Below are 27,129 nucleotides of genomic sequence, written 5' to 3'. Positions count from 1 at the left end.
CATTTCAAACCATTTCTATTTCAAGACTCAAATCTTATTCTCTCAGCTGATAATGGTGGCTGTTTAAGCCATATCAATCACCTTTTAATAGAAAGAGGGAATATTTATGCTGACTCCCTTTCTAGTGAACTCAGAATATATACTTCTCTCAGTGTTACTGAGGGATACAGATATTATCGTCACCTTACAACTAAGAAAAGTATGGCACAGTATACAGAGATGGATCCCAGGTCTCTTGGCCCTATCCACTGTTTCTTTCTAAGTTGTGGACTGTCAGTTGGCTAGTTGGGTGTGTGCGTGTGTGTGTTTTGGGAGCAAGCATTTTAAAGAATGCAAAAACATCACTTGAAAATTTTTTAAAGCAGCCAATTCTTTCTTTAGGGCTTCAGGTTAGTCGTTTCTACTGTATCAGAATGGATAAGTTCATTTACAACACCTCACATGAAGTTAAATGCTTTTCTACTTCTGAGAGCACACTGTAAAACATCTAATACCCTTCATCTATAGTTAAATAATTCACCTTGAAAATGACACCAGCCCGTTAGCATTTACCTCCAAACTGAGTGCCTGCTTAGCACCTGTCACCACAACACCTGGTCAATGCCAGGCTCTACAAACCAACAGATGACATGAAGAGAACAGAAGTTTCTCATCAATTTCCATCGCTCACAAATATCACCAACTCCCCCTTTCCCGCAAACACTTTACCAAATCAAACCACTCTCCCCGAAAAAAAAAAAAAAACAAAAAATAGTCTAATCCTATTATCCATGACACTAAGGAATGTGGAATACATAGATAAATTAAACCCAGAGGGACTTCCCTGGTGGCACAGTGGTTAAGAATCCGCCTGCCAATGCAGGGGACGTGGGTTTGAGCCCTAGTCAGGGAAGATCCCACATGCCGAGGAGCAACTAAGCCCCTGCGCCACAACTACTGAGCCCGCGTGCCACAACTACTGAAGCCCACGCGCCTAGAGCCCATGCTCCGCAACAAAAGAAGCCACCGCAATGAGAAGCCCGCACACCACAACGAGAAGCCCACGCACCACAATGAAGAGTAACCCCCATCACCACAACTAGAGAAAGCCCTCACGCAGCAACGAAGACCCAACGCAGCCAAAAATAAATACATAAAATAAATGAATTTATTAAAAAAAAATTAAATCCACAGATAACATATTCCACTCTGAGAACCCTCCCCCCATAATTTCAACAACGGCTATTAAGACACAGCAACAAAAACAGACTGAAACTTCTTTCTCTTCTCCTTTCTGAAAACAAAAGTACCATGACCTAGTAAAACAACAACGAAAGAAGGAAGAGAGGTAGTGACCTTGTAGGACAAGCTCTGAATAAGCATTTTTTCAGCATCTTATTAAATAGACACATACACAATAAAAATTGAGAGCCATTAATTTCCTATATTCAAGACACTCATTTATTTGTTCTGATATTTGCTGAGAATCTATCATATAACAGGTACAACTTGTGTTTGAGGTGTCGGTGAGACAGCCTAATGCAAGCACTGGGTCTGGCACTCAAAAACAGTGGCCTAGAAATCAAGATTTAGACCATATCCACACCAAGTAGGAGATGAAACTGTGGTTGTGAAGATCAGAAAGGTAAGGCCAGAACTCCGAGCAAAATCAACACTGAAATGGTGGGCAGATGAAGACCCAACAAGATGACAAACAGGAATGGGCAGGAAGGCGAGCAGGCATGACACAGCGACACAGCATCAGAAAAGCAGAGGAAAGAAGGCCATTTCAAAAAAATAAGTCAGTGCTGAATGTTTCAAGTAAAATTAGGACAGAACAGCATCCCTTGGATTTGACAGCACTGAGATCATCAGTGAGCAATTTGAGTGGCATGAGCAGGAAACAGAGCCCAGACTAGGCTATCTGGGGAGTGAGTATGCCATCAAAAATGCTAACAATAAATGGAGACATGCTTTCAAAAACTTGGCTGGGAAGGGAAAAGAGAAACAGAATGACAGCTAAAGAGAGACGTAGGGTAAAAGGAAAGAATAGCTGCTTTTATTTTTGCTTTTAAGGTTTAAAAATTGTATAATATGTAATATATAAATATTAGCTATAAAGTATAAATAGTAGATATAAAGTATATATATGTAATACATTATACATAAATATTGCATATAAATATTAAAACATATAGTAAAAGTCTGAAGATACAGGAGACATAAAGATGAGAAGGCTGGAAGGAATGAGATCCAAAGCACAGAGGGACAAAATTAGCCATGGGAGGAATGTGATACTTTTACCACTGAGATAAAAAGGAAGAACAGCCACAGAAGTAATAATAGGAGAGTACTAAAAGAAGGTTAAGAGAGGAAAACAAAGTTTAAATAGATGGCCTTGATTTCTCAGTGGAAGAGGATGCAAGAGTGGGAATGGGGCTTCCAGGTGAAGTCAGTGGACAAAGTAGTATGAAGAAGTAGAAAATGAAATATTCATAAAAGTATGCAGGGGCTGGAGGATAACAGCAGACCAAAAACTCTAACGACACCTTAAAAGACAAACTGTCAGCTGAACGTGTAAACAATGCAAGGACTCTAAGTTCAACTTTCGTGCACCATTTCTAAATAAATTACTTAAGGTACTAAAGCAAAACAGGGAACAAAGATGACAACGTGGGGTCCAGGAACAGGCAGAACTAACCCAAGAGTATAACGAAGAGAAATTCAAGGCTGACAGCAGTGCAGCAGCCCTAGAAGCATATCAGAGCACTCAGTAAATAAGAAGCCGGAAGATACAAGATATAGCAAAGCACGTGTTTCTTTGCTCCACAAGAAAACAAAGGTAATCAGAAATGCTAAGACCCATGATAACAAAAATATCCAATGATACACAAATTATATATGCATACAAAGGCTGAATGTAATTTTAAAAAATAAAAATGGTTGAATTCGTTGAAATGACAGGATTTTAGAAGCTTTTTTCTTTTCATTTATTTTATTGTGATCTTGTAAAAATTGTTTTGCGGTGAAAATAATAAAAAAGATGGCCAATTAAAAAAAAGTTAAAAAAAAAAAAGACATACATGTCAACTGTGATACAAATATGAAAAAACCTAATATGGTTTTGAGTAAATAATAGGTAAAGAACAAAATGCTTGAAACACCTGTTGAGCAGCACAAGTAAAAGACCCCTAGAGCCCAGCTCCTCCTCTATGATTATTCAGTAAATAATATACATGTAGGCATAATATTTTAGGTGCTGTTGACTAATTTTCAGAACCAACCAATGGAGAGCTCAAGAAGGGACAGACACACACACACACACAACAGGGAGCTGAGATACAGTCTAATAAATTCAGAAACATAGGTTTAAGCATGTTATTTAAAGTTATAAAAATAACCAACAGAAGAACAAAAAATAAAAAATTAGGAGGATGTAAGTTAAATGCCTCATCTTTTTGCTTAAAGTTGTTAAGATACAGAAAAGCAAGCACATTACTTCAAGTTATAGGTTACAACAAATAGGTTAAACTATTACAATGCAACTCTTACGACAGCTAGGTTAAAGGAAGATTATGTTAGGAGTAAGGGAAGATTACTCTATGTACTGTATGAATGATTTGTGCACATTACTTTTTATAGTAACTTTAAAATGCAGATTTAGAGTTAATCTGACGGTCAGACAATAATTTTATGAGTCAGAAAAGGTAACAATAGGACCTTCTATCTTGGCCTCCCATTTCTTCTTTATGTAAAGTATAATGCAATTTCTGCTCTTCTCAGAAAGAGTCACACACACACAAAAAATAAGTGAAGGGGCGGTGGATAGTGGGAAGTTTCAGGGGTAGATTATTGAAAAGAGAAATAAAAGTCACTGAGGGAAACAGGAAAGAAAACTGACTAATGCTAGAAATGCTAACTTTATAGTGGCTTAAAAATCCACAAGGTCATATAACTGTTTCCTGTGATCTGGATGCAGGAAAGAAATCCAGTTCCTTGACTGATCCAGGCTGCAGGTCTCCTCCATGGCCAAAGAGCCCATGAGTCAACAGTGGCAGAGTAAGCGACCCGTGGATCACAGATGAGTAGGAACAAAGTGAAAGCAAGAGATAACCGAAAAATCAAAACAAGAGTACTGCTCTCGATAAGGTCAAAGAGTAGGTATTACACAGAGTAAAAAACTGAATAAGCACAAAACCAAGTTTAATATTCCAAAAGCCAAAATGTTCTGGAATGCAAGGTTAGAGCCAAGGAGACAGCACTGGAGTTGAGGGGGCCAAGCAGCAAAGACGTGTATGACTAAGAGCAGAAATTCATGTCACGAGCCAATGCGGAAGTCCTATGAAGAAAAAGCCCGGGGATGACCAGGAGGACAGCAGGCAGAGCAAAGAAAAGGATCAGAGGGCGGTATAAGACACACAGCCTTAGAGGAAGTAGGAGGAATCACGATGCTTTAGAAACAGCCAGGGGGAACTTGAAGAAGCTAAGCGCAGGGACCTTCTGCAGAGGCACTGGCAAGGCTGAGCCCTGGAGGTGTTCACAGTCTCAGCTGATCACTGGATGCTCCTGCTTCTCAGCTTAATTACAGACTTTACCACAGGAAGGTATCCTTTTTTCTTCCCTCACTGCAAATTAAGAAATAATTCATCACCTTGGCAGCTGAAACACCTAGTGATAAATAATTAAAGGCTTACCCCTACTTTCCGTAAGAGGTCCCCCACGATGTTTAGTGCTGATATCCTAGCTGAAGGAGTCAGTGGGCTGGTACCAAAACCGTTTGGTATAGCTAGAGAAAGATAAAAGGTGAGTGATTACTCTTGCAGTTCCCTTTACATTTGGGTTTTCATATTACAAAGCAGTATACGCTGAATGAAAAATCAATATAGTATTCCAAACTGTGGATAAAGTATAAAGTGGAGATACCACAAATATCTCCATTGGATGTTTAGATTATATCCAATTTTTCATCACTATAAACAATGCTGAAAGGACATATACCCTTAAAACATCTAGACAAGTATTTCTGGAGAGGAGCTTCCTAAAAATAGAACTGCTGAGTCAGAGGATATGCCCATATTTTCACCTTAATATCCTGCCAAAATGTTCTCTAGGTTGTGCCAATATCAGCAGTCTGAATGGTAATGCCCTCAATAGTATTAGACATCTTTTTTTCCTGCCAATTTGACAGTCACTTTGTTTTAATTTTTGTTTCCCTAATCAAGAGTCATTTGAATATCTTTTTCTGGAAGTCATCTGTTTAATCTCTGCACTTTTTTCTACTGGGTTGTCTTTAATCAATTTGCAAGGGCACTATACACTATAGACACCTTTTCTCTTATATATGTTGTACTTCCCAGTGTGACATTTATCTCTTAAACTTTGTGGTTTGGGGGGAAGCCTTGAGCTTCCTCACTGCAACATAATAAAACTGTTCCCCACATTTTCTCCTAATGTTTTTCTAAAAAACTTTTTACCACTTAGATTAGTAAACTCATCAAATATCTAAATTTTTCCCCTCCAAATGGGTATCTAATTGTTGTAATACCACTTAGTGAAAAAGACTTATCTCATCTGAAATGGCACTAAAACCACACACTGAATTCTCTATACATTTCAAGTTCCATTAAATTATTTGTCTATTTTACCAGAAATATGCTGCTTTAGTTATTATAGTGTTAAAATATATTTCCTAAAGGGCAAAGCCTCTTCTTGTTACTAACCTATTTCAAACTTTTATTGACTATTCTTGCACATTTACTCTTCCAGAGTAACTTTATTAAAAATAAAGTTTTCTTTTTAATTTTTATTTTATATTTGGCTGCATCGGATCTTCGTTGCTGCGCGTGGGCTTTTCTCTGGTTGCGGGGAGCGCGGGCTTCTCATTGAGGTGGCTTCTCTTGTTGTGGAGCACGGGCTCTAGGCACACGGGCTCAGTAGTTGTGGCTCGCGGGCTCTAGAGCGCAGGCTCAGTAGTTGTGGCGCACGGGCTTAGTTGCTCCGCGGCATGTGGGCTCTTCCCGGACCAGGGCTCGAACCCGTGTCCCCTGCACTGGCAGGCGGATTCTTAACCACTGCACCACCAGGGAAGCCCCAGAGTAACCTTAAAATCAACTTCACAACTTTAAAAATCCTATTAGGATTTTTATTAGAAATTTAAACTATTGATTGATTTGGGGAAAATGGATATTGCAACTAAATTAAGTCTTCCTATTCTGAATCATGGTATTTAACATGATATTTATTCACATCTTCTTTCATGCCCCTCAGCAAAGGTTTTCAGTCGTGCACATTTCTTCAATTTATTTTTGAGATATTAAAGCATGGTGGTTAAGAGCTCTGGAGCTAAACTGCTATATACACATCCATCTCTGCCGTTAACTGTGTGACCTTAAGTAGCCAAATGTGAAAGGGGGCTAATAATAGCACTTAAATCATAAAGTTGTTAAGTTTAAATTCATTAATAAATTTTGTTTTTTGGCCGTGCCTCGCAGCAGGCAGGGTCTTAGTTCCCTGACCAGGGACTGAACCCACGCCCCCTGCAGTGGAAGTGCAGAGTCCTAACCACTGGACTGCCAGGGAAGTCCCAAAATTCATTAATAAATTTTTTAAATGCACAGCACATAGTAAGTGCTCAGTAAATGTTACTATTATTTTTATCTGCTTTCTACAGAGTTGTAATCAGCATGTAAAATGCTTTTGTTGCTGCTGCTGTTACTATCCTTGTCCTCTAGAATATAATCACATTGAAGGTAGCAATTTAGTCTTACTAGACCACTATGCTCCCCTGAGGATATCCGCATCCTGAGTAATACATGACATATAACAGGTGCTCAATGCGATACAAATAAACTGCTATACTTCTCTTGGCAGGAATTTCTGGATCTTGTTTTTCCCTATTCCCCTCGAATTTTATATTTTAGGTATTATTAAATCTGTACTTTTATGGTAAGTTGTCTTGAATGCTTTTTGGAAACAGGCATTTTATCAATAAAACACAATTAGAGCTAGACCACTTCATAGAGATCAGCTCTTCAATCTTGCCACTGATTTCTCTAACCTCTGGCTTCTCACTGTGTCTGTGCAGACCTCCTTGTCATGAAACGGCAGCTTTTAGGTCAGTGAAAGCTCATGCTATCAGTTCCAATCGAAAAACCTGTCTGTCTGGACAAATATTACTGCCTTAGGGTTGACATTATCTTAACTGTGCCAGAGCAAGCTCTATGTCCTACTGACACCCCCTTGAGGCTCCAGACTAGTCTGATTAGTGCTCAACTAAAGAATTTTCAGAATTTATCTGCATAATTCTAATCAGTAACATAAAAGCAAAGCTTTGTTAATTCTCAAATGCTAGTTAATTCTAAGGCCCTCAAATACACAAGCAGCCATTGTGAAACACGAGAGCGTCTTACGATTGCTGTGATCTACATACTGCCTGCTCTGTATCCTCAGCAGCGGAGTCAGCACATACCAGTACAATCGATAACGTAACTACACAGAATTTTCACATACCTTACCCTCACCTCATAAAAAGACGAAAATCGGGTGAATTACCTATTCAAGGGCTACTGAGCACTTGAAATGTGGCCAACGCAATTAGAAACTCAATTTTAAATTTTAATTCATTTAAATCAATAAAATTTTAAAATTTAAATAGTCACATTGGAGCAGCTACTATGTTGGGCAGCACAAATATGGAGTGCTAACTGCACTAACCGCCCAGACAGAAACTTTCTCCTATCACTCCGAAAGATAAAGTCCTATATTTTAAAAAAAAGTGTGAAGAAGGACAGCTTCCACTGGGGGAGAAGAAAGTACAGGGGAGTGGAAGTAGCTGAAATATGATCTCCAAGCTGCAAAAACTAAATAAATCTCAACTGAGAGCTTCAGGGTTCCATTCTTAACGTTCTATCTAGTGGCTACTAAATCGTTTTTCTGCTTACCTGGATTTAAAAAAACACCCTGACTGATGGCAAAAGGCATATTCTTTCTGTACTATTCATCAGTTACTCTGAACATCACCTATGAAAATGGCAGCTACTGAGGCATGTTATAGAATGGACATGTCCACCCAAGCCAATCTTAGACAAGTCTGAATGGTAACTCAGTGAGTCTCTGTACTTTCTGTGTATAAAGCATTCTAGTCTCCCATGATATGTCAAGTGGCAAAAGAAATAAAACTGCATTTAAATACAATCCCAAACACAACACCGTTAAGCAACTATACTCAAATAAAAATTAATTAAAAAAAAAAAAAAACGATCCCAAAACTTGTGTGTAACAAGGTGGCACAAACACAAAAAAGCACACACAATAGAAAAAAATTCAAAGTATTAATAAGAGTTGACTTTGAGCCCTAAGATTGCAGATGGATTTTATTTTTTCTCTTGTTTTTAAATTTTTCTACATGAACATGTATTACTGCTACAGTCAAAAAATAAACTTCCCTTAAAAACCTTTATTAAAATTTCAATTTATTAAGCTGCTCTTGTCTTAAATGTAGCCCTCATCTCACTGTTTCCTACGTATGAGTTGGCCTAGGAGACCAATGCCTTCTGCTTCACACAGTGCTAGATTTAACCAACTTTTAAACTAAAATGATTGTTTAGGGACTTGCCTGGTGGTCCAGTGGTTAAGACTCCGTGCTTCCAATGCAGGGGGGCATGGGTTCGATCCCTGGTTGGGGAACTAAGATCCCACATGCCACACAGCATGGCCAAAAAAAAAAAAAAAATTAAAATGATTGCTTAAACCTTAGCAACCCCTGCTTCACCAGCAAAGCCTCTTAAGTGGATAATCAACCACAGGTTCAAAAAGAAAAGACACAACAAACCTTTTGGTGAAGGAAAACTGTTCTCTGTTCCTTTGCCAACAGGAGTAGCTGGCAAAGAAAGTGATGCTTGGACAGCAGAATCCATCTTTTCACAGTCTAGAGTTGGAGAACTGGGAGCCGACTTTCTAGTTACTTCCTGCTGTCTCTCCCGAACAGCTAGTTCTTGTCTTAAATCTGTAAAATGTTGCAAAAGTAGTAATATTCACTAGAGGAAGAAAATACATCAAGCAAAGTCACATCTGAAATGGCATAAAGACACTCTTCCTAAATTACTACTTCTCAAAAATGAATTTCCTATTTAACAATTTTTATTTCCAGGGGAATAAAAATGACAACAACCCTACTGTCTAATGATCTAAATGTAAATCTAAATCTAAAGATCATTTAGACTTTAAAAATGCTATAAACTTAACAGAACAATTATTTATGCCTATATGAAAAAAGAAATAGGGCAGAGTCCAAAGTAGAACTCACAGTGAACATATATGACACAAAAATAAATATTCTTTACCAACTCATTTGCATTTATTTTGAAATGATGATGTAGTCTGGGGATTATTACAAAATCAATGAAGTGCATTTTTGTCATTTTAAATGGGTTGGCTTTTTTTTTTTTTTTTTTTACTAACTAGCCTATGAAATACTTTGTCTTAGAAAGAAAGTAGTCAAAATAGTTGCAAATTGTTTTGTTTTGAAATATTGAATTTTTAACCCAAAATTAATGTTTTCTTTTCCAGTTATGCAATTGACCTACAGAATACTTGCTTATATTAAAAAAAAATACAAAGTTACCATACTCCTGGGTATATATCAAAAAGAATTCAAAGTAGGACACCGAGATATTTGCACATCCATGTTCATTATGGACACATGATAAGTAAAATAAGCCAGTCACAAAAAAGATAAATACTGTATGATTTCACTTACATGAGGTATCAAGAGTGCAGTAGTCCCTCTCTTATCTGAGGAACATATGTTCCAAGACCCTCAGTGGATGATTTACGTCCACTGAGCGTGATGGTGCAAAATTTCATCCTGCTACTCAGAACAGCAATTAGAACAGCAACTCAGAACAGCTACTCAGAACAACAATTTAAAATTTATGAATTGTTGATTTCTGGAACTCTCCACTTAATATTTTCAGACTGCAGCTGACCATGGGTTACTGAAACCATGGAAAGCTAAACCTCGGATAAGGGGGGACTACTGTAGTCATACCTAACAACAGTAAGTAGAACTGCAGGGCTTCCCTGGTGGCACAGTGGTTAAGAATCTGCCTGCCAATGCAGGGGACACGGGTTCAAGCCCTGGCCCGGGAAGATCCCACATGCCTCGAAGCAACAAAACCCGTGTGCCACAACTACTGAGCCTGCACTCTAGAGCCCATGAGCCACAACTACTGAGCCTGCATGCCACAACTACTGAGCCTGCATGCCACAACTACTGAAGCCCGCGCACCTAGAGCCCGTGCTCCGCAACGAGAAGCCACCGCAACGAGAAGCCCGCACACCGCATGGAAGAGTAGCCCCCGCTCGCCGCAACTAGAGAAAGCCCGCGCGCAGCAACGAAGATCCAAGGCAGCCAAAAATAAAAATAAATAAATAAATTCACTTTAAAAAAAAGAGAGAAAGTAAAACTGCGGTTGCCAGGGGCTGGGGAAGGGAGAAATGGGAATTTGCTGTTCAATAGGCAAAGAGCTTCAATTCTGCAATATGAAAAAGTTCTAGAGATATACAAAACAATGTGAACATAGTTTAACATTACTGAACCGTACCCTTAGAAATGGGTAAGATGGTAAATTTTATGTTACGTGGTTTTTTTTAAACCAGAATTGTAAACTTAAAAATAAACAGGATAGAGTTAATATTTTATACATTATATAAATTATGAGGAGTTCTTCAGATGAATAAACCCTCCCCCAAAAAAGGAAAAATCATGAAAAAACAATTTTTAAAAGAGCCAGTAAACATTAGCAAAAAGTTTTCATAAGTAGTAACCAAAGAACTACAAATTAAAAACAATGTGATATCAATTTTCAACTTTCAAATAGATTTTTAAATAATTTTAAAATCTGTTTTTATTATTCACAATACTAGCAAACATTGTGAGAAGGACACTCAGTCACTGCCAGAGTGTAAAGTTACCAACTTTCTAAAAAGTAATTTAGCAGCATCCGTTACAACCATTAAAGATACTTATATCCTTTGCCACTTCTAAGAATCTAAGAAAATCAAAGATACTCCCCAATATTATGTACAAGGACACTATTTACAGAACTATTTACAGCAAAAAATTAACGACCAATAATAAAGGACCCATCAAAAAAAATCATATATAACAGAATATTATACATTTTTAAAAACCTATTTCAAAAGATTTTTTTAATGGCATGGATTACATTCACTATATTAAAGGAGTATAGAAAAAAATATATATGTATATATAACGTGGTTCCAATTATATAAAGGAAAAAAATGTACAGGTATGTTTATGTATAGTCACAGGGAAGAGTGGAAAGAAACACACCAAACTCTTAGTGGGTTCTCTCAAGATAAAGGGATTGACAGAGACTTTTAGTTTCTTCTTTACAATATTCTGCATTCTAACATGCATGAAAGAAAAAAAGAGGGCGGGAAGGAGAATTTTAAAAGTATATATTCTCTACATGTATAATATGTATACAGCAATATGTACACTTATGTAATGCTAATATGTGCATGACAAAATTATTTAGGACAAGCAAAAAGGAAAAAAATCCAAACAAACCAAGCAGTATATATGCACAGTGGTAGCTGTTAAGGCTTTGGGAAACAGACCAGGGTTTGAATCCCTACTGACAACTCAAACTCTCTGTGTCTCAGTTTTCTGACCTATAAAATGGGGATAATAATACCTACCTCCTAGAGTTGATTATGTAGATATTGAATAAACAGATTAAGAGTACTTAGCATAGTGTTTGACAAAAGCATATAAATGTGTAGCTTTAAAAAGTTGATCCTGAAGCTAGCTTAGCACTCTGGCTCAGGGACAGTAAGGTAATAAATATTCTTTAAGTATAAATTTTACCTCTTGCTTCATCCTTTAACCTCTGTACAGAGACCAACAAAGATTCCTTTTCATCAAGTTCACTTTCTAAAAATGCATTTCGTTCAATGGCTTGATTTAGCCTTTGTTCAAAGTCTTCCAGCGAAACTATTGTTGCCCTAAAAAAAAAAAAAAAAAAAAAATTAGAGTCCATGAATTAAATAACGTGCAAATAGCTACTACAAAAGGAAACTGTCAGTTTATCTCATGCCATTTCATGACCTAGAAAGCCTGGCCCAGTTAAAAGAGAATGATCTCGCCCCCTTCTGACCTCTGGTGCATTTAGTGTCTCTACTATCATTTGGGGCCATTCGATGTATTCTTTTCTCTTAAATTCCCATCTAAATTCCTTCAAGTTTCTTAAAGGAAGCCTACTTATCATACAATTTATATCTCCCCATTGGACTTTAAACATGAGTCAATGAAGTTCACATATTTTCAGGAAGAAAACTTTTCAATAGTTTTAGAGTACGTTAAGAATTAACTCAGAATTAGTTTAAAACGCGGTCCCAGGTCCCACTCTATTTACTTTCTTCCTACCAAGCTTTTCTTCTTCCTGCATTTCTCATCTTATTTATTCAGCAAACATTGACAGGTACCTGCTATGTGCCCTCTACCCACTATGTGCTACAGAAATAAAATTTCCTAACCTCAAGTTAGAACTCTCAATGCCAGGGTCCCCAGCAGGAGGTGAGCGGCAGGAGAGCGGGCGAAGCTCCACCTGCCACTCCCCATCGCTCGCATCACCACCTGACCCCCACCTCCACTCCAACCCCACCCCACCCCCGACCCCGTCTCTGTCCATGGAAAAACCATCTTCCACGAAACCGGTCCCTGGTGCCAAAAAGGTTGGGGACCGCTGCTCAATGCCATGTCCAATCTTACCACCTCCTGTCAACTGTCAAAATGCCTCTCAATTCCATTTGCTCTCCTCCAATCTTCTGCCCTTGGCTTAATTCTTCATCCATCACCCGGATTACTCCTCAATGGCCTTCACATCTCCTCCTCCCTACTTTCAATTCCTCAGTATTATCTTCCCAAATCACAATCTGATAATACTCCTTTGTTTAAAAATTCTTAAGGAGCACCTCTTTGCCTACAGAATGACTTTCAAACATAGTTGAGCACAAGGTTCTCCACAACCTGGCCCCAAACATCTTCCAGTCTCATCTTGTTCAGCCATACTGTCTTTACACACTTCAGTCAAAGTGAAATATTAATACCTCATGCACTTTCCTGCCTCTCTGCCTTCGCACCTCTCTCTTCACCGGTTAACATCTACTCCTCCTTGCAGACTCAGCTTCCCCAGTTACCAGAGTACTTTAGCTGTGCCCTTCTCTATGCCCTGGAGCAGTCTGTACATTCCTGTACCAGTGTTTATCACGTGGATTGTCCCTATCCGTCACGCCCAAGGGCAGTGGCTAGCTTATCTTTGTATCCTCAACTCTAGCATCATGCCAAGCATTTAAGTGTCACTCAGATACTAAGGAAAGGAATATCAGACAATAATTGTAAAGTAATAGGAATTAAGTCTGGAATGGTTAAGAAACAACTAATTATAGATATATGCAATCTTGGCAAAGTAATGGCAAGCCACTATAGGCTGTTCAGCAAAATCATAATAAAAGCATTATTTTGAGACAATTCATGATTAGTATTAAAACAGAAGAGAATAAAAAGCAGTGAAAATTTAAAGACAGATCAGCTAGGAATTAACTGCAGGATTCAGGTATAAGATGTGAGGACCTTCAAGAAGTGTGGTAGTACTGAGAACATACAGGGAAAGTGGAGGAATGAATGTTTTAAAGAAAAACCAACAGGATCAACAATGGTACCTGAAAGAAGAAGAAAAAAGGAAAAACAGAAAGAAAAGCCTGGAAGGGCATTATCTGGGGCGATAAGGATTTCTGGTAAGTTTCAATGTGACAAGTTACAGGTGACATGAAATACCAAAAGGAAATGTTCTGGAACTAAGATCTAGGTGACAGGTTGAGCCTAAAAACAAATTTTAATCACTGATTGCCAACTTTGGTTATTCTAACAAAATGCACATCATTCACTTACCTTTTTGCTCGCTCCAGGTCATCATTGGCCTGCTCCAGCTCTCTCACATACTTATGTAACTGCTCCTTAATGGCCCGAGTCTGACTTAAATCATCTTCTAATACTGAGACCTGCTTGTAGCTCTGTGCGTATTGATGCTCCAGTTTCTCCTGAAGGTGTGGGTATAGGAAGGAAAGCATGTGTCATTCACATATAGTTTTCTTTAATAAAGGATGTAACCCAAGTAAGGGGTGGGACGGGGTGGGTGGGATCCAAGAAATTCACCCACAATCTGAGTTGATGGTACCCCTCTCTCCTTTTTACACTATTTAAAAACAATGACACATTCATTCCAAGTGCCTTAACTCATATAAAATTAGTCAATCATTCTCCTCTCAAAGAAATCTAATAATGATCTCTCTGAAAAGAGGTAAAATAGTGAAACTGTTGCCTTAAAAGCCTCAATCTTGGTGGGGGAAACTCCGGGTTCTTAGGCTGAATGCAGCCCAGGGTAAGCACGAAGAAGTTGACTGACAAGAGTTCAAATTCCCTATGCCTCACCTTCCCCAAATCTACCCCACTGCCCAGACACAGGAACACCCCAAGCATCTGGCTTAGGAACGTGAGGAAGAGCAGCAAAAAGGGGTTAATCTTTCACTCCTGAATATTCCTTGTTAGAAGGGAATTTTTAAAAACTAAACTCCAAAACTAAAGGGACTACGAACCATAATGAAATAATTGTGTATTTCATACAAATATAATTTTAAAGTGCCACAGAATGAGGCACTCTGTCAAAACAAATAATCAGGCAGCTTTTGAAAATTATAGGAACTACAACGTAATATTACAGCTAGGAACATTATAGCTAAAAAACTGACAGCTACAGTTTCCAAGTGAACTCCTGAACTCTAAACCACCTTTCCCTTGGTTCCACGAAAGCAAAGTTTTTGTCAAAAATTCACTTTAGGCCTTTTTACATTTTTATGTTGCCTGCTGCTCTTAAGCTCCACCTAAAAGAATGTATTTCTCATTTTAATAAAACCCAGCAAATGAGACACCAGCTTTTAGTGCCACAATTACCTTTAATGCTTCCACTTCATACTTCAGTCTTTGGTTATCAGCTTGCAAGTCTCTATTTCTTTGTTCAGCCTGTACTAACTGTGCCTCCAACTCTGCTTCTAATTCTCTGCTTCCTTCCTGGAATTCAACTAGCTCATCCCGAGCTTCCTGGAAGCTAATCAGAAACAAAGCGGGAAAGATCAGTTATAGTAGGAAGCATAAGGATCATCCTGAAGATGATTATATATCAATTCAATAATTTTTGCCTCAACGTTATGCTACCATAAAATATACTAAACAATAAAGGCCATCTATTTTGCATCTCTTACTCTATATTCAGGGTTCAATGAAAATAAGTTATAAGCCTCAAAAGGATTCATTTTTTATACACTCACCCCTCTTTCTTATTTAACATATTGATAAAGAAGCACATATTACTATCCACAAATTAGTTTAACATTTAGATTTGTTTTTTCAATATAATTGGTTTCCTCTGTAATTCGATTATTTAATTTTATGCGTTTAAAAACGTTATTCTGAGAAGGGGTCCATAGGCTTTCCCCAGCCTATGAAGGCACCTATGGCACAAAAAGACTAAGAACCCCTGCCATAGACGCACACTTTCCATACCCACTAGCACAGTACAGTAACTGGCTTCAGCAATAACAGTGAAATAGCAATAAAAGGTTTGACAGGACTTCCCTGGTGGCGCAGTGGTTAAGAATCCGCCTGCCAATGCAGGGAACAAGGGTTCAAGCCCTGGTCCGGGAAGATCCCACATGCCGCGGAGCAACGAAGCCCATGTGCCACAACTACTGAGCCTGCACTCTAGAGCCCACGAGCCACAACTACTGAAGCCCACGAGCCACAACTACGGAAGACCGTGAGCCTAGAGCCTGTGCTCCGCAACAAGACAAGCCACCACAATGAGAAGCCCGCGCACAGCAATGAAGACCCAATGCAGCCCCCCCAAAAAAAAAGGTTTGATAAGTCTTACTAAACTGTTAACCAAAGTTGGAAGATGTATACATATTTTAGAAAGGTTTCATTTTAAAAAGAAACTTAAGATAAGTTTTGGTACTTAAAAGGTTATCTACAAGTTTTCCCAACTAACTGAAATGATTGAGATTTTATAAAATGCTCCATATACCCCTGAAGCTCTTGTCCCTCCCTCAAAGCTTTGCTGGCTCCAGACACTGATAACACCTGCCTGAAGAAAGTCTACCCTATGAAGCCCTAGAGAGCTTATCAGAATCTCCAAAAGACCAAAATGAGGAGGCAGAATCTGTACACTGAGCAGGCCAAAGATGGCCAAGAGCAGTAATAAGCTTTATAAAAGGAGGTAAACTACCAGGAGAAATCACAAATGACAGTTTTCTTACTATTTTAATAATTCGAGTAATATAAGGATTTATGTCATTTTTATATTGTTTAAATACAAGCAATGCTATGACTATTTCTAGAATCCCAATCCTATATCAGAAACTCTAAATTTAGCTTTGTTAAAAAAAAAAAAAAAAAAAAAAAAGGCACAAACTAGAGATCATGTATTCCAAAGCCCTCTCCTTTTTAGGATGCTTTTCAACATTACCTTTGTTTATACTTCAAGGAAAGTTCCTTCCAGTAAGCAGTTTCCTCCTTTAAACTTGAAAAATCTGGTATATCTTCACCATCCATGATCAAGAAAGCCTGTGAAATATTAAAGACGAAAATAAATTAATAGAGAACACAGGAATCTTAGTAAAAGTATAAAGCCTGGGACAATACTAAATCTGCAGCATTTTGGAGGGAGTCAAACATGAAAGATTCTAAGGGCAGTTAACTCTTTATTACAATAAACTCAGGCTCATAAATCATTTCACTGCCCCACTCACAGGGACCACCAGCACTGTGGACGGGGTCAGCAGAGGAGACGAACAAAGTCACAGAAGCCACGTGAAGTGCTTCTGGTGGCGGCACTAGGTTCTGGGGAGTTGACCCCACAGAATCATCCTGCAGCTGGTTCACAGCGAACTGATCTTCTGGGAATCAGGTGACAGAAAACAAGCTTACTGTCAGAGTTGCTACTGCTGCGTGCCCTTCTCTGTTGTACAATTGCTTCAAAACACCTGCTTGAAACATTTTATGCTAGGTATCCTTTCGAGGAGATCAGGGACCACATTCCCAATAGTTTACTATCATTACATTTCTAAACACTTCCTGTTAACTACCTTTTAAGTCCCAAGCTTCCTCCATAAGTCCACTAATTCTCCAACTTCAATGTTCTTTCACCTCGGTTCTTCTCCCAAGGCTTTCAGAGTGGGTTAAAAAATATCTATTTAGTTAACCTTGCATTTAGACTGACTACCTAAAATTTCCAGTTGACTGTTAGGCCCAATGGAATACCAAAGATGTTGGGCTTGTCCTAGATTCACACCTAAGTGTTTCAGTCTTACCTCCTACAACCCTCTCCCCAAGCATCCGACTTTATATTCCAGCAATACTGTTCAAAATTGTCCTAACGCACCATTCTGCTTCAGGTCTGGATCTTTTCCCTATCTGGAATGGCTCTCCTTCCTTGTGCATTTAGAAAGCTCCTATTTATCCTTTAAAACCTAGCTGTCATCTTTTCCAGAAATCATTTCCTGTCCTCACCCAGACAGCACTAAAATCTCCCAAACTCTTGGCCCCCATGAATATGCTTTCATGCATATATTTACCACATAATAATGCATTTGCTTACACCTCCCCCATTAGGCTGTGTATCATTCTTACTGATTTCAACCCCAGCACATTGCCTGCACAATAGCAGATATTTAATAATATTTATTAAATTAAACCAAAATTGATTCAACCTAATCCATACTGGGTAGCAAGAATTCAAGGCCAGCTTTAAAAGTAAATTAATAGGGACTTCTCTGGTGGCGCAGTGGTTAAGAATCCGCCTGCCAATGCAGGGGACATGGGTTCGAGCCCTGGTCTGGGAAGATCCCACATGCTGCGGAGCAACGAAGCCCGTGAACCACAACTACTGAGCCCGCGCACGCCGCAACTACTGAAGCCTGTGCACCTAGAGCCCGTGCTCCGCAACAAGAGAAGCCATCTCACCGCATCGAAGAGTAGCCCCCTTTCGCCGCAACTAGAGAAAGCCCGCACACAGCAATGAAGACCCAAAGCAGCCAAAAATAAATTTAAAAAGTAAATTAAAACTTGAAGTTGTAGAGAATACGGAATTCATCCAGCAGGACCCACTACTCACGAATGTTTAGAAAAGACATGGACAAGAACAAATACAGAACTTCAGCTTGAGGGTAGGTATACCAAAGAGACACAAGAATAGCTTCCAGTTGAATAAAATTAAAATGTAACTATCAATATACACATTTAGTGTAATGCTTTTGCGGCCTGTGACTTCTGGTTTTAGTCAAGTCTTTCCTGACCACATCGTCTATTATTACTTTTGGCATATTAGTCAATCTTCTAATTAACTTAAATTACCGATCAGCCTAAGAGTTCTCTGAAAAGAGATGGGTCCTTGACATACTTGGCGTCTCCTCCTGGCAGTAAGCACAGCACTTTGCTCAGAGAAAATACATAGTGCTTACAGACGTTTACTGAGCACCTACAATGTGTCAGACATTGTTAAGTGCTGGATAAACATTTAGTGGACCAAATGTACCCTCCTCTAATCTTATTACCCCTACACTGGCACACTTTTGTCTGTTTTTCTACTCTTGAAGAAACCATTATAGCATGACAGCATACTAAAATGTAAAACCCACAGAGTTAGGAGTCCTGCTGAGACTGGGTTCTAGGGTTCCCACTCTGCCATTAAATTCCTTAATGGCAATTAAGCAATCTGCTTAATCTCTTAAAGTCTCAGTTTTTTCATTTAATAAGGGTTTGGACTATACTAGCTGACTTGTTTCTTCAAATATGTATACTGTTTAGTAAATAATACTGATTAATTTTATAATCCTATCCCTTCATCAAAGTTCCCAATTCCTACTCAATTTCCCCAGATGTACGGATAATCTTATTTGTAACTGTAATTTAATTAGTAGTAAGGTGTGAATGAAGATGAGGCTAATCCAGTAGCAAGAGGTTTATTTGTATCTCAGAAGAGTATCCAGAGCAGTTAAGGGCATCACCACGTGGTATCAAAAACCCCTCAGACTCATTGCCTAAGTCTCCTTGACAACCCAGATGAAGATATAATTACAGGACACATGAGAGAAGCGCCTCAGGGTGAGGCAACAATCATTGTGTCCCTTGAATGCTCTACATAAGGTCTTTTCCCAAAATGCAAAAAAAAAAAAAAAAAAAAAAAAAGTTAATTACATTTGAAATCTATGAATCCAGCCCTAAAGAAGCTCCTGGGTGCTGGTCCTCAAATCTGCAGAGACACATTTGCCACTGGAACACTGGCAACCATGTATCAATGTGCAGCTCAAATATTCAGCTTCTCATACACAATCAATAAATTATGGTTTTTCGAAATGTTATGAAGATCTAAGGGATACAAGAAGCAAAGTTCTGCTGCTACTTACTCTATTTTAAACAAGAAATATTTGAAGAGCGATGAAAGGTTGTGGCTCTCCAGGTAGTTTCCAAGGGCAGCACCTGTGTCTTACTTATAAATGCCTTCTGCCTCACCAGGAACATGGAACACCGTAGAAATCTGATATTTGAATCTGACTTATAACCTTTTTTTTTTCCTATTATTCCCTCTTTGCTTTCAAAGTACTGCTTTCCTTTATTAATATTGAAATTCCTGTTTCAGAAATGGTGTAAGCCAAAAGATGTGTGGGCAGTTTATTTCTACCTCACAACACACCACCATGTATTAAATCAGGATTATAAAACCTATCATTCTCAGCTAGACAAAATTATCAGTCTGAGGCAGGCCAAGCCACATTCACAGTCACTTATAAAGCTCAGCAGAAGCCCCACATCACAGAATAGGGAGCTGCTGGGACTTACCGGGGAGAGCCTTGGCGATAACCGCTGCACACTAGCTACCTAAAATAATCACTGTCCAGCCCTTAATTCTTAAATATAAATGGACAACCAAAAACCACCAGACAAATGAGAAAAGCCAGCAGCATGAGTAAGAAAATCCTAGGACCTACTGAACCTAGAGGAAACAGGTAATTCAGGAAATGAGAGAACCCTTCTCATACAAGAACTCAGGAGGGTTACCTCCCACACATCTCCTGAGACAGCTACAAAAGAGAACAACAAGACCTGGATGGCAGAGGCTACAGGAAATAGTGGCTCCAACCCAGGACTGCAAAGAAGGCACATCCCAAGATGAAGCCTAGTCCATCACGCCCCGAGAGTCGCTCAGTCCAGATGGACGCTCCAGGACAAAGGAGGAATCCCATAACAGACACCATGACTGGGAAGCTGGATAAATCTGAGGTTATGATAAAAGGACATCACTCTTGTGTCAACAAGAAAAAAAAAGCAAGTTGGAAACTCCAGAGAAATCAAAACACTGTATAGGGGCTTCCCTGGTGGCGCAGTGGTTGAGAATCTGCCTGCCAATGCAGGGGACACGGGTTCGAGCCCTGGTCTGGGAAGATCCCACATGCCGCGGAGCAACTGGGCCCGTGAGCCACAACTACTGAGCCTGTGCGTCTGGAGCCTGTGCTCCGCAACAAGAGAGGTCGCGATAGTGAGAGGCCCGCGCACCGCGATGAAGAGTGGCCCCCGCTTGCCGCAACTAGAGAAAGCCCTCGCACAGAAACGAAGACCCAACACAGCCAAAAATAAATAAATAAATTTAAAAAAAAAAAACAAAAAAAACACAGTATATTTGGTCTTAAATTTACCATACATTTAGTGTGTTGCTCCCTTTAAAGATTCTAGGATTTGGTAAACAAGTCTGTATTCTTTTTTAGGCCCTAATTCTGTAGACTTTTGATGATAATACCTCTCAGCCTTGGTCTTCTCAAAGTGAATATTTCTTGTCCTTTTAGCTTTATATTCACTTGGCAGCCATCTGGATCCCTTAAATATTTTTGTTGTCTTGCTTTGGAACTTCTCTAGATTACATACATGCCTTTCTGGAGTTGAGTGACTGATGCTACTTCAGCATGTCAACATTTTATTCACAAGTAGGATACTTTTACAGTTTCCAGTACTCCTTCTGTTAATATGCAGTATTTGATGATTCTGGCGATTGGTCCATGGGCCAATGTCCTTATGGAAGTTCATAATGACTACTAGATGCCTCCCTTGGCACCTAACATTTACTTGAATGTATTTGAATGTGGAGCCAACCCTTCTACAAATAGGGTTAGGGTTGTTTTTATCTACAAATGTTATCGTTCACATGCCCAGTTTGAAACTTTTCTGTGTGAGGCTCTTTTTCATTGTTGTTGTTGACCCATTTATACAGTATCAGAGGACCTACAGCTGTTATTACTTTGAAGCGTGCTTAGCTAAGTAGTGTTGCCTGAGGAATCTCACTGTTTACACCTCTGGGTATACTATAAAGAGTCCATTTGTCCCTGTTTTTTGGTTCTTGAATAGGGCCGTACTCTTAATACAACTACCAATTTTTCCATCAGTGTCCCCTGGCGACTCAGGTTTTAAATAGCCTTTCGTGTGAAACTTCTTCAGAATCTAGTTCTATTTCTTGTATTTTCCTTGTCCAACTACTTAGCTCAGTGTCAAATAATTTTAGCCAAATTATTATTATTATTTTTTTTTTTTTTTTTTTTTTTTTTTGGCTGTGTTGGGCCTCCGTTTCTGTGCGAGGGCTTTCTCCAGTTGTGGCAAGCGGGGGCCACTCTTCATCGCAGTACGCAGGCCTCTCACTATCGTGGCCTCTCTTGTTGCGGAGCACAGGCTCCAGACGCGCAGGCTCAGTAGTTGTGGCTCACGGGCCCAGTTGCTCCGCGGCATGTGGGATCTTACCAGACCAGGGCTCGAACCCGTGTCCCCTGCATTGGCAGGCAGATTCTCAACCACTGCGCCACCAGGGAAGCCCAAGCCAAATTATTTTAATATGTGTTTTTATTTCACACTCACTTCTGTTTTCTTGCTGAATCTTATGTGAATTGAACGTAGACTACAATTTTTCTAATTAACAGGCTACTTTTACAAGTCACTTATTGTTCCCTCAAACAGTAAGCTACGCCAGAAGCCTTTTACTAAAATGACCATCAGCTTTTCCAAACAAACCAATTAAAAACACTTAAGAGGGTAACAAGTGGTAGGAGCAGCACAGCATAGCAGTTAAGAGCCCAGACCCTGGAGCCAAACTGCCCAGGTTGGAATCAGAGTCCTCTACTCACTAGTTGACCTTGGGCAAGTTACTTAACCACTCAGTGACCCACTTCCTCACCTGTAAAATGGGGATAATAATTAAAATAGGGTTGTTATGAAGATTAAGTGTGTTAACATTTGAAAGTACTTAGTACGGAGTCTGGCACAGTAAACGCAGCATAAATTTCATTTTTTTATTTGGTTGCACGGGGTCTTAGTTGCGTCGTTAAATTATTTTTAAAAACTGGTCATTCAGTTGCAGACCTCTGAAGTATAACCACAAAATAAATGTGCTTCAGAATTTAAAACATACAAATGATTCCTTAAAATCAATCACTTCTGGAAGCTATGTGCATATTTCAGTGATACCACCATTACTGAAAACATTTCTAAAACCTCTTCTGGAATAGCCTTAGAAGAACCAGATTAAAAAATAAACAAAAAGCTCTTTCTTTGTGGTCATACCTCACTTCTACTGCCTAATTGGTATTATCCAGCTTTATCACTCTAATTTTATTCACAAGACTTAGCCTTGCCAGAAATTGGATTTTTTACAAATAACAAAAATTTGCTACCACTGCAGATATTCAAAAGACCCTCCTCAGGGGCAGACCTTTATTGTCATAAAGACAATCTGTTCATTTTGCTTCAAGTTACAGCAGGAGGATGTGTTCACTGTGTTATTTGAAACTATGTAACTGGAGATATTAGACTAGAGACAGTTAGTCAGTACAGAAAACTATACTGCTACCAAAAAAAAGAAAACGCTTTAATGACACATCTACAATCTTCTGAAGCTGAAATGAAAGTAGACAATTATACACTCTCCTTATTAAGTGCTCAGAAACTTACGTCAGAAGTAATTTTAAACTTTAGTAACCAAATTTATCCCAGTATGACTTAAAATGAGAATAAAAATAAGTTTTGGAGATGTCACAAAAGCAATCTAAGTTTTTACTGAGGTTTCTACTTAAGTGTTCCTCATCCAGTTTCAATTTATTTAATTTAAAAAGCCAAAACAGAACAAAAAACAACTGCTTCATAAGATTTCTATCTGGACCCAGTCAACTTGCAACCAGGGCTAGCCAAAGGTTTTTTGTTGTTGTTGTTCCTTCTGATCTCTGACTTTAAATAATAACTTTAATAAAGATTCAGAGAAGATAACCTTAGCTCCCCTTTATTCTCTTCAACACATGACTTAATGCTGCACTTTACCCGCACCAACTTCATGACTTAGCAAAGCCATTACCCTGTTTCATAAATGGATTAAAAGCAACACAATTTATCAGACAAAATAATTAGCCAGCAATCATGACCAAGTACCAGCGTAGGATTTCTCTTTCAACTGAGTAGCAGTTCTTATCCTAGGTAGGTCTGCTCAGAAATATTTGAACACATCTCCTACTAGCTTCTGGTATATTTTTGGCAAGTCAAATTTTCTACTTTGCTTTCTAGCTGAGAAGGGTATAAAAATCCCACAAAAAGAAACCAGAACTCCAAGCCGGGAGACGTAAGTCCTGGACCAAGCGAAGCCACTCACCGGCTGGTAGAACCCACAGTAGAAATCACTTAAGCCCCCACCCCATCTGGTCTCAATTTCCCCATCCGTCAAATGGCGAGAAGAGACTCAGGCGCAGCCACTAAGCAGGTGATGAGGTTCAAAGGAGATAGCGAGAGTGTTCTGAAACGAGTGAAGGCGCTACAGAAATGTAACGAAATTATCAGGAGTGAAAGAACCCTCAATTCCTTGGCAAAACGTAAAGAGTTACTTCGTTGCTTACCAACAACAAAAAAGAAAGGCCAGCACAAGCAACCCGAACCCGTTTGGGGACACTTTTCTGAACTCCAAGAGGGGTGCTGAGCAGCTCGGGACAGGCAGTCACGGGAATGGCACCGGAGCCCAAGGTGGGCTGCTTCCGCTCTGGCCCCCCGCGGGAGAGAAGCGAGGGGAGTTCAAAATCCAACCCGGCTCCGAACCACCCTCCCAGCTGACGGGATGGGGGAGGGGCGGTGGAGGAGGAGGGCTGAGCTGCCGCCGCCACCTCCAACGGAGCCGCTCCTTGCGCCACCAGCGCCCGGGCCCACGGTGCCACGTCCCGGCCTTCGTCCCCGCCATCCCTCACCCCACCCGCGGACGCAGGCACATCCTAGGGAGACCGCCCGGCTCGCTCCCTTCCAGGCGCCCCGGTGGGCCACACCTCGGACCAGGGCGGGAGGGAGCAGTTAGAGCGGTTGGAACAGTTGCCGCCGGACTGGTCGCCCCGGAACCCGGGCCCGGCCCGGCGGGGCCTCGGACACAGCCCCCGGGCTGGCAGGCTCCCCGGGGACAGGCCTCGGCGCCGCCGGCTCGGCCCGGCGCCCTCGGGAGCGGCCCCGCACCACAGGCTCACCTCCAATGTGTCAAAAGCGCATGTTCGCCGCCGCTCGACCGACGTCTCCTCTCCGCTGGCCTGGCCAGGCCCGCCCAGCCGCTCAGCTCCGCTCCCCTCCGCAGCCTTGAGCTCCACTCCGCGCACCTCCGCGCCCGGCTCCTCCCCGACACGTCAAAGCCTGCCTGGGTGTCCGAGGCCATTCTGTGACGCACGGGGGCGGGGCTCTGAGCATGCGCGCGAGCGCGGGGCGGCCTGAGCGGGGCTGTGGCGAGAATGGTGTCACGGGGGGCGGGGCCGCGCCGGGCCCGGCGCGCTGACGTCAAGCTAGCGGCGGCCTTCTGCGCCGGTGTTCTGGGCCCCACTGCGTGTCGTTTGCGACCTTCGTGGTTCCCTAAAAGGGCTCTACGTTCGGGAAAGTGGCATCACCGTGGATGACAACCTGCCTCCCGGTTTTCAGCCACCAAGTCCTGCAAGTATCTGTTTCAGTGTTCCCGTTTATAAGAAGAACCTCGGCTCAGATTTCACCTCCGAGTCCACCTCGACCACCCAATTCAGGCGTATTCTAGCCCCCTCATCACTCCCTCTCACGAAGACCTCTGTTGTTTCTACGGCAGTCCCACTAGCTGAAATTTTATACTACTTCTTGTCTTCCTCCAGTAAAATGTAAGTTACACGAGAACCGGAGCCTCATTCCTTTTTTATCCCAGCAGATAGCTTGGTCCCAGGCACAAAGTGGGAGCTCAAATATTTACTGAATGAATGACTGGACTCGTTGAGGGCACCGAGGGAATATAAATATTTCCACCTGTATATTTTATATATCTAAGCGTATATTTATTCATGTAAATATGCGTGTGTATGTGTTTTCACTCCCTTGGGCCCCCAACTAATGGAATCCATTTTATTTATACATACATATTCCCCCCCAGGAGACTTGGATAAGGGGGGGCGGGGTGCACTGGCTCAGATAGAGGAGGATGGGCAACTGCTTAGGGAGTGAAAACTTGAAGAAACAGAGCTGTTTTTAAAACAATTTTAGGAACTTTTGCTGTGTAATGTATAACATAATTCTCTCTGATGTCAGTGCTCTTGGGATTGGGTTTGTGAGGTTTCTGGACACAGTGATGTGTAAGGTCTCAAGGTGAGAACAAGGTGAGCCTGGGAGGTCCAGTTATATTTTTGAGGGCATGGACATAAACAGGAGCAGTGCAAGATAGATTCTAAGAGGTGTCCAAATCAATGAAAATCAAAGAAGTTATTAATGGGATTGTGGGAAGGATGGCACCTCGAACTAGACTCTGAAAAGATCATGATAATAATAATAATAATGAGTAGTTCACTTTTGTTGTGCCATTTGTATGTACTGGCAATTGTGCTAAATGCTTGGTTTGCATAATTTAATTCTCACAATGACCCCATGAGATAGGTGCTGTTATTATTCCCGGCCTACCAAAGAGGAGACCAAGACCCAGTAAGATGAGGTTGCCCAAGGTCACTTAACTAGAAAAAAGAGGACTCGAGGTTCAAACCCACCTAGTCTGGATTATCTAACTCGAGAAACCACACTATTAACCACTACTCTACTGCCACTCAAGAAAGGGGACTATTAATAACGACCACTTATTGGGCTAGAGCCCTGTGCTAAGAGCTTTACGTACATTTCCTCATAAGCAGCTTGTGAGGCTAAAATTATTACATGCATTTTATATATTGGAAAACTGAGGCCCGGGGAGCTGAGGTTTAAACCCAAGCAGGTCTTAGTGAAAGCCCAGTGACCTGGGACATCATGGAAGCCTGTGACCTCATCCACCAGGGCACAGCTTCAGCCAGGAAAGCAGAGCCCCAGAGGTGATGAGCAGGGAGGACTTCCTGTGCATCTGATGCCAAGAAAGAACAGTCCCACCCCAAGAGCAAATAAAGGCTGCAGCTCTGGTTCCTGCCAAGTCCTGGGAAACACACTGAGTCACCTAATGGCAGGCCAGGGCCTGCAGAAAATGTGGGCGTCATCTTCCAGGCCACCACCCCTCCCACCCAGCCTGGACCAGAACTGGTATTTGTCAGGACTGGTGTGTTGGCCCCATCTGAATGAATGGCCTTTGCTTGGCAGGGCTCTCAGAGGTATCAAAGCCCTGTACTGAACTCCCTCCTCTGTGTTGGTTGAGTTTTCTCCAAAGTAACAGCAACCTTTGCCCCGCTCCCTGCTTCCAGTTTGTCCATCCCGGGAAAATAAAGTGGAGGTAAAGACGGAAGGCAGCCTCAAAGGGGAACAGAAGTTACAATCAGCTTTGTGAAGGCAGAAAGGTGAGTGAGGGTTGCCCCACCCTCTGCCTTCATAAACCATTAGGCAGGGGTTTGCTGAGGCATGGGTCCCAATCCAAGGTGTTTCTTGGACCAAGCCAAGGTGGTCAACGTCACAGCCCCTGAGAGCATCCCACCTTCCCTACCACAAACTCCGAGACCCGGGAAACAGAGGCCAGCTTCCAACGCTGGAAGAGGAGGGGTTGA

General features: G+C 40.8%; 1 protein-coding gene across 3 annotated transcripts in view; it reads right to left on the bottom strand.

The window, feature by feature from the left end:
• NDEL1 (nudE neurodevelopment protein 1 like 1) overlaps positions 1 to 24,786 on the bottom strand; it is a 33,032-nt gene extending 8,246 nt beyond the window's left edge. For 2 of the 3 annotated variants that reach the window (XM_068530480.1, XM_068530481.1), the window contains exons 1-7: positions 24,643 to 24,728; positions 16,587 to 16,684; positions 15,017 to 15,170; positions 13,958 to 14,106; positions 11,876 to 12,012; positions 8,810 to 8,983; positions 4,674 to 4,765 (exon numbers count right to left, since the gene is read on the bottom strand). In XM_068530480.1, the coding sequence (XP_068386581.1) occupies positions 4,674 to 4,765; positions 8,810 to 8,983; positions 11,876 to 12,012; positions 13,958 to 14,106; positions 15,017 to 15,170; positions 16,587 to 16,672 (792 nt within the window). In that variant the 5' untranslated portion in view covers positions 16,673 to 16,684; positions 24,643 to 24,728. Of the gene's footprint in view, positions 1 to 4,673; positions 4,766 to 8,809; positions 8,984 to 11,875; positions 12,013 to 13,957; positions 14,107 to 15,016; positions 15,171 to 16,586; positions 16,685 to 24,642 lie in introns of all 3 variants that reach the window. The other variant, XM_068530482.1, reaches the window with a different exon arrangement.
• Between the last annotated feature and the right edge of the window lie 2,343 nt (positions 24,787 to 27,129).

This window comes from Eschrichtius robustus, chromosome 20, assembly GCF_028021215.1.
Source record: "Eschrichtius robustus isolate mEscRob2 chromosome 20, mEscRob2.pri, whole genome shotgun sequence".
NCBI classification, from domain to species: Eukaryota; Metazoa; Chordata; class Mammalia; order Artiodactyla; family Eschrichtiidae; genus Eschrichtius; species Eschrichtius robustus.
This window is presented reverse-complemented; position numbering and strand designations above follow the sequence as displayed.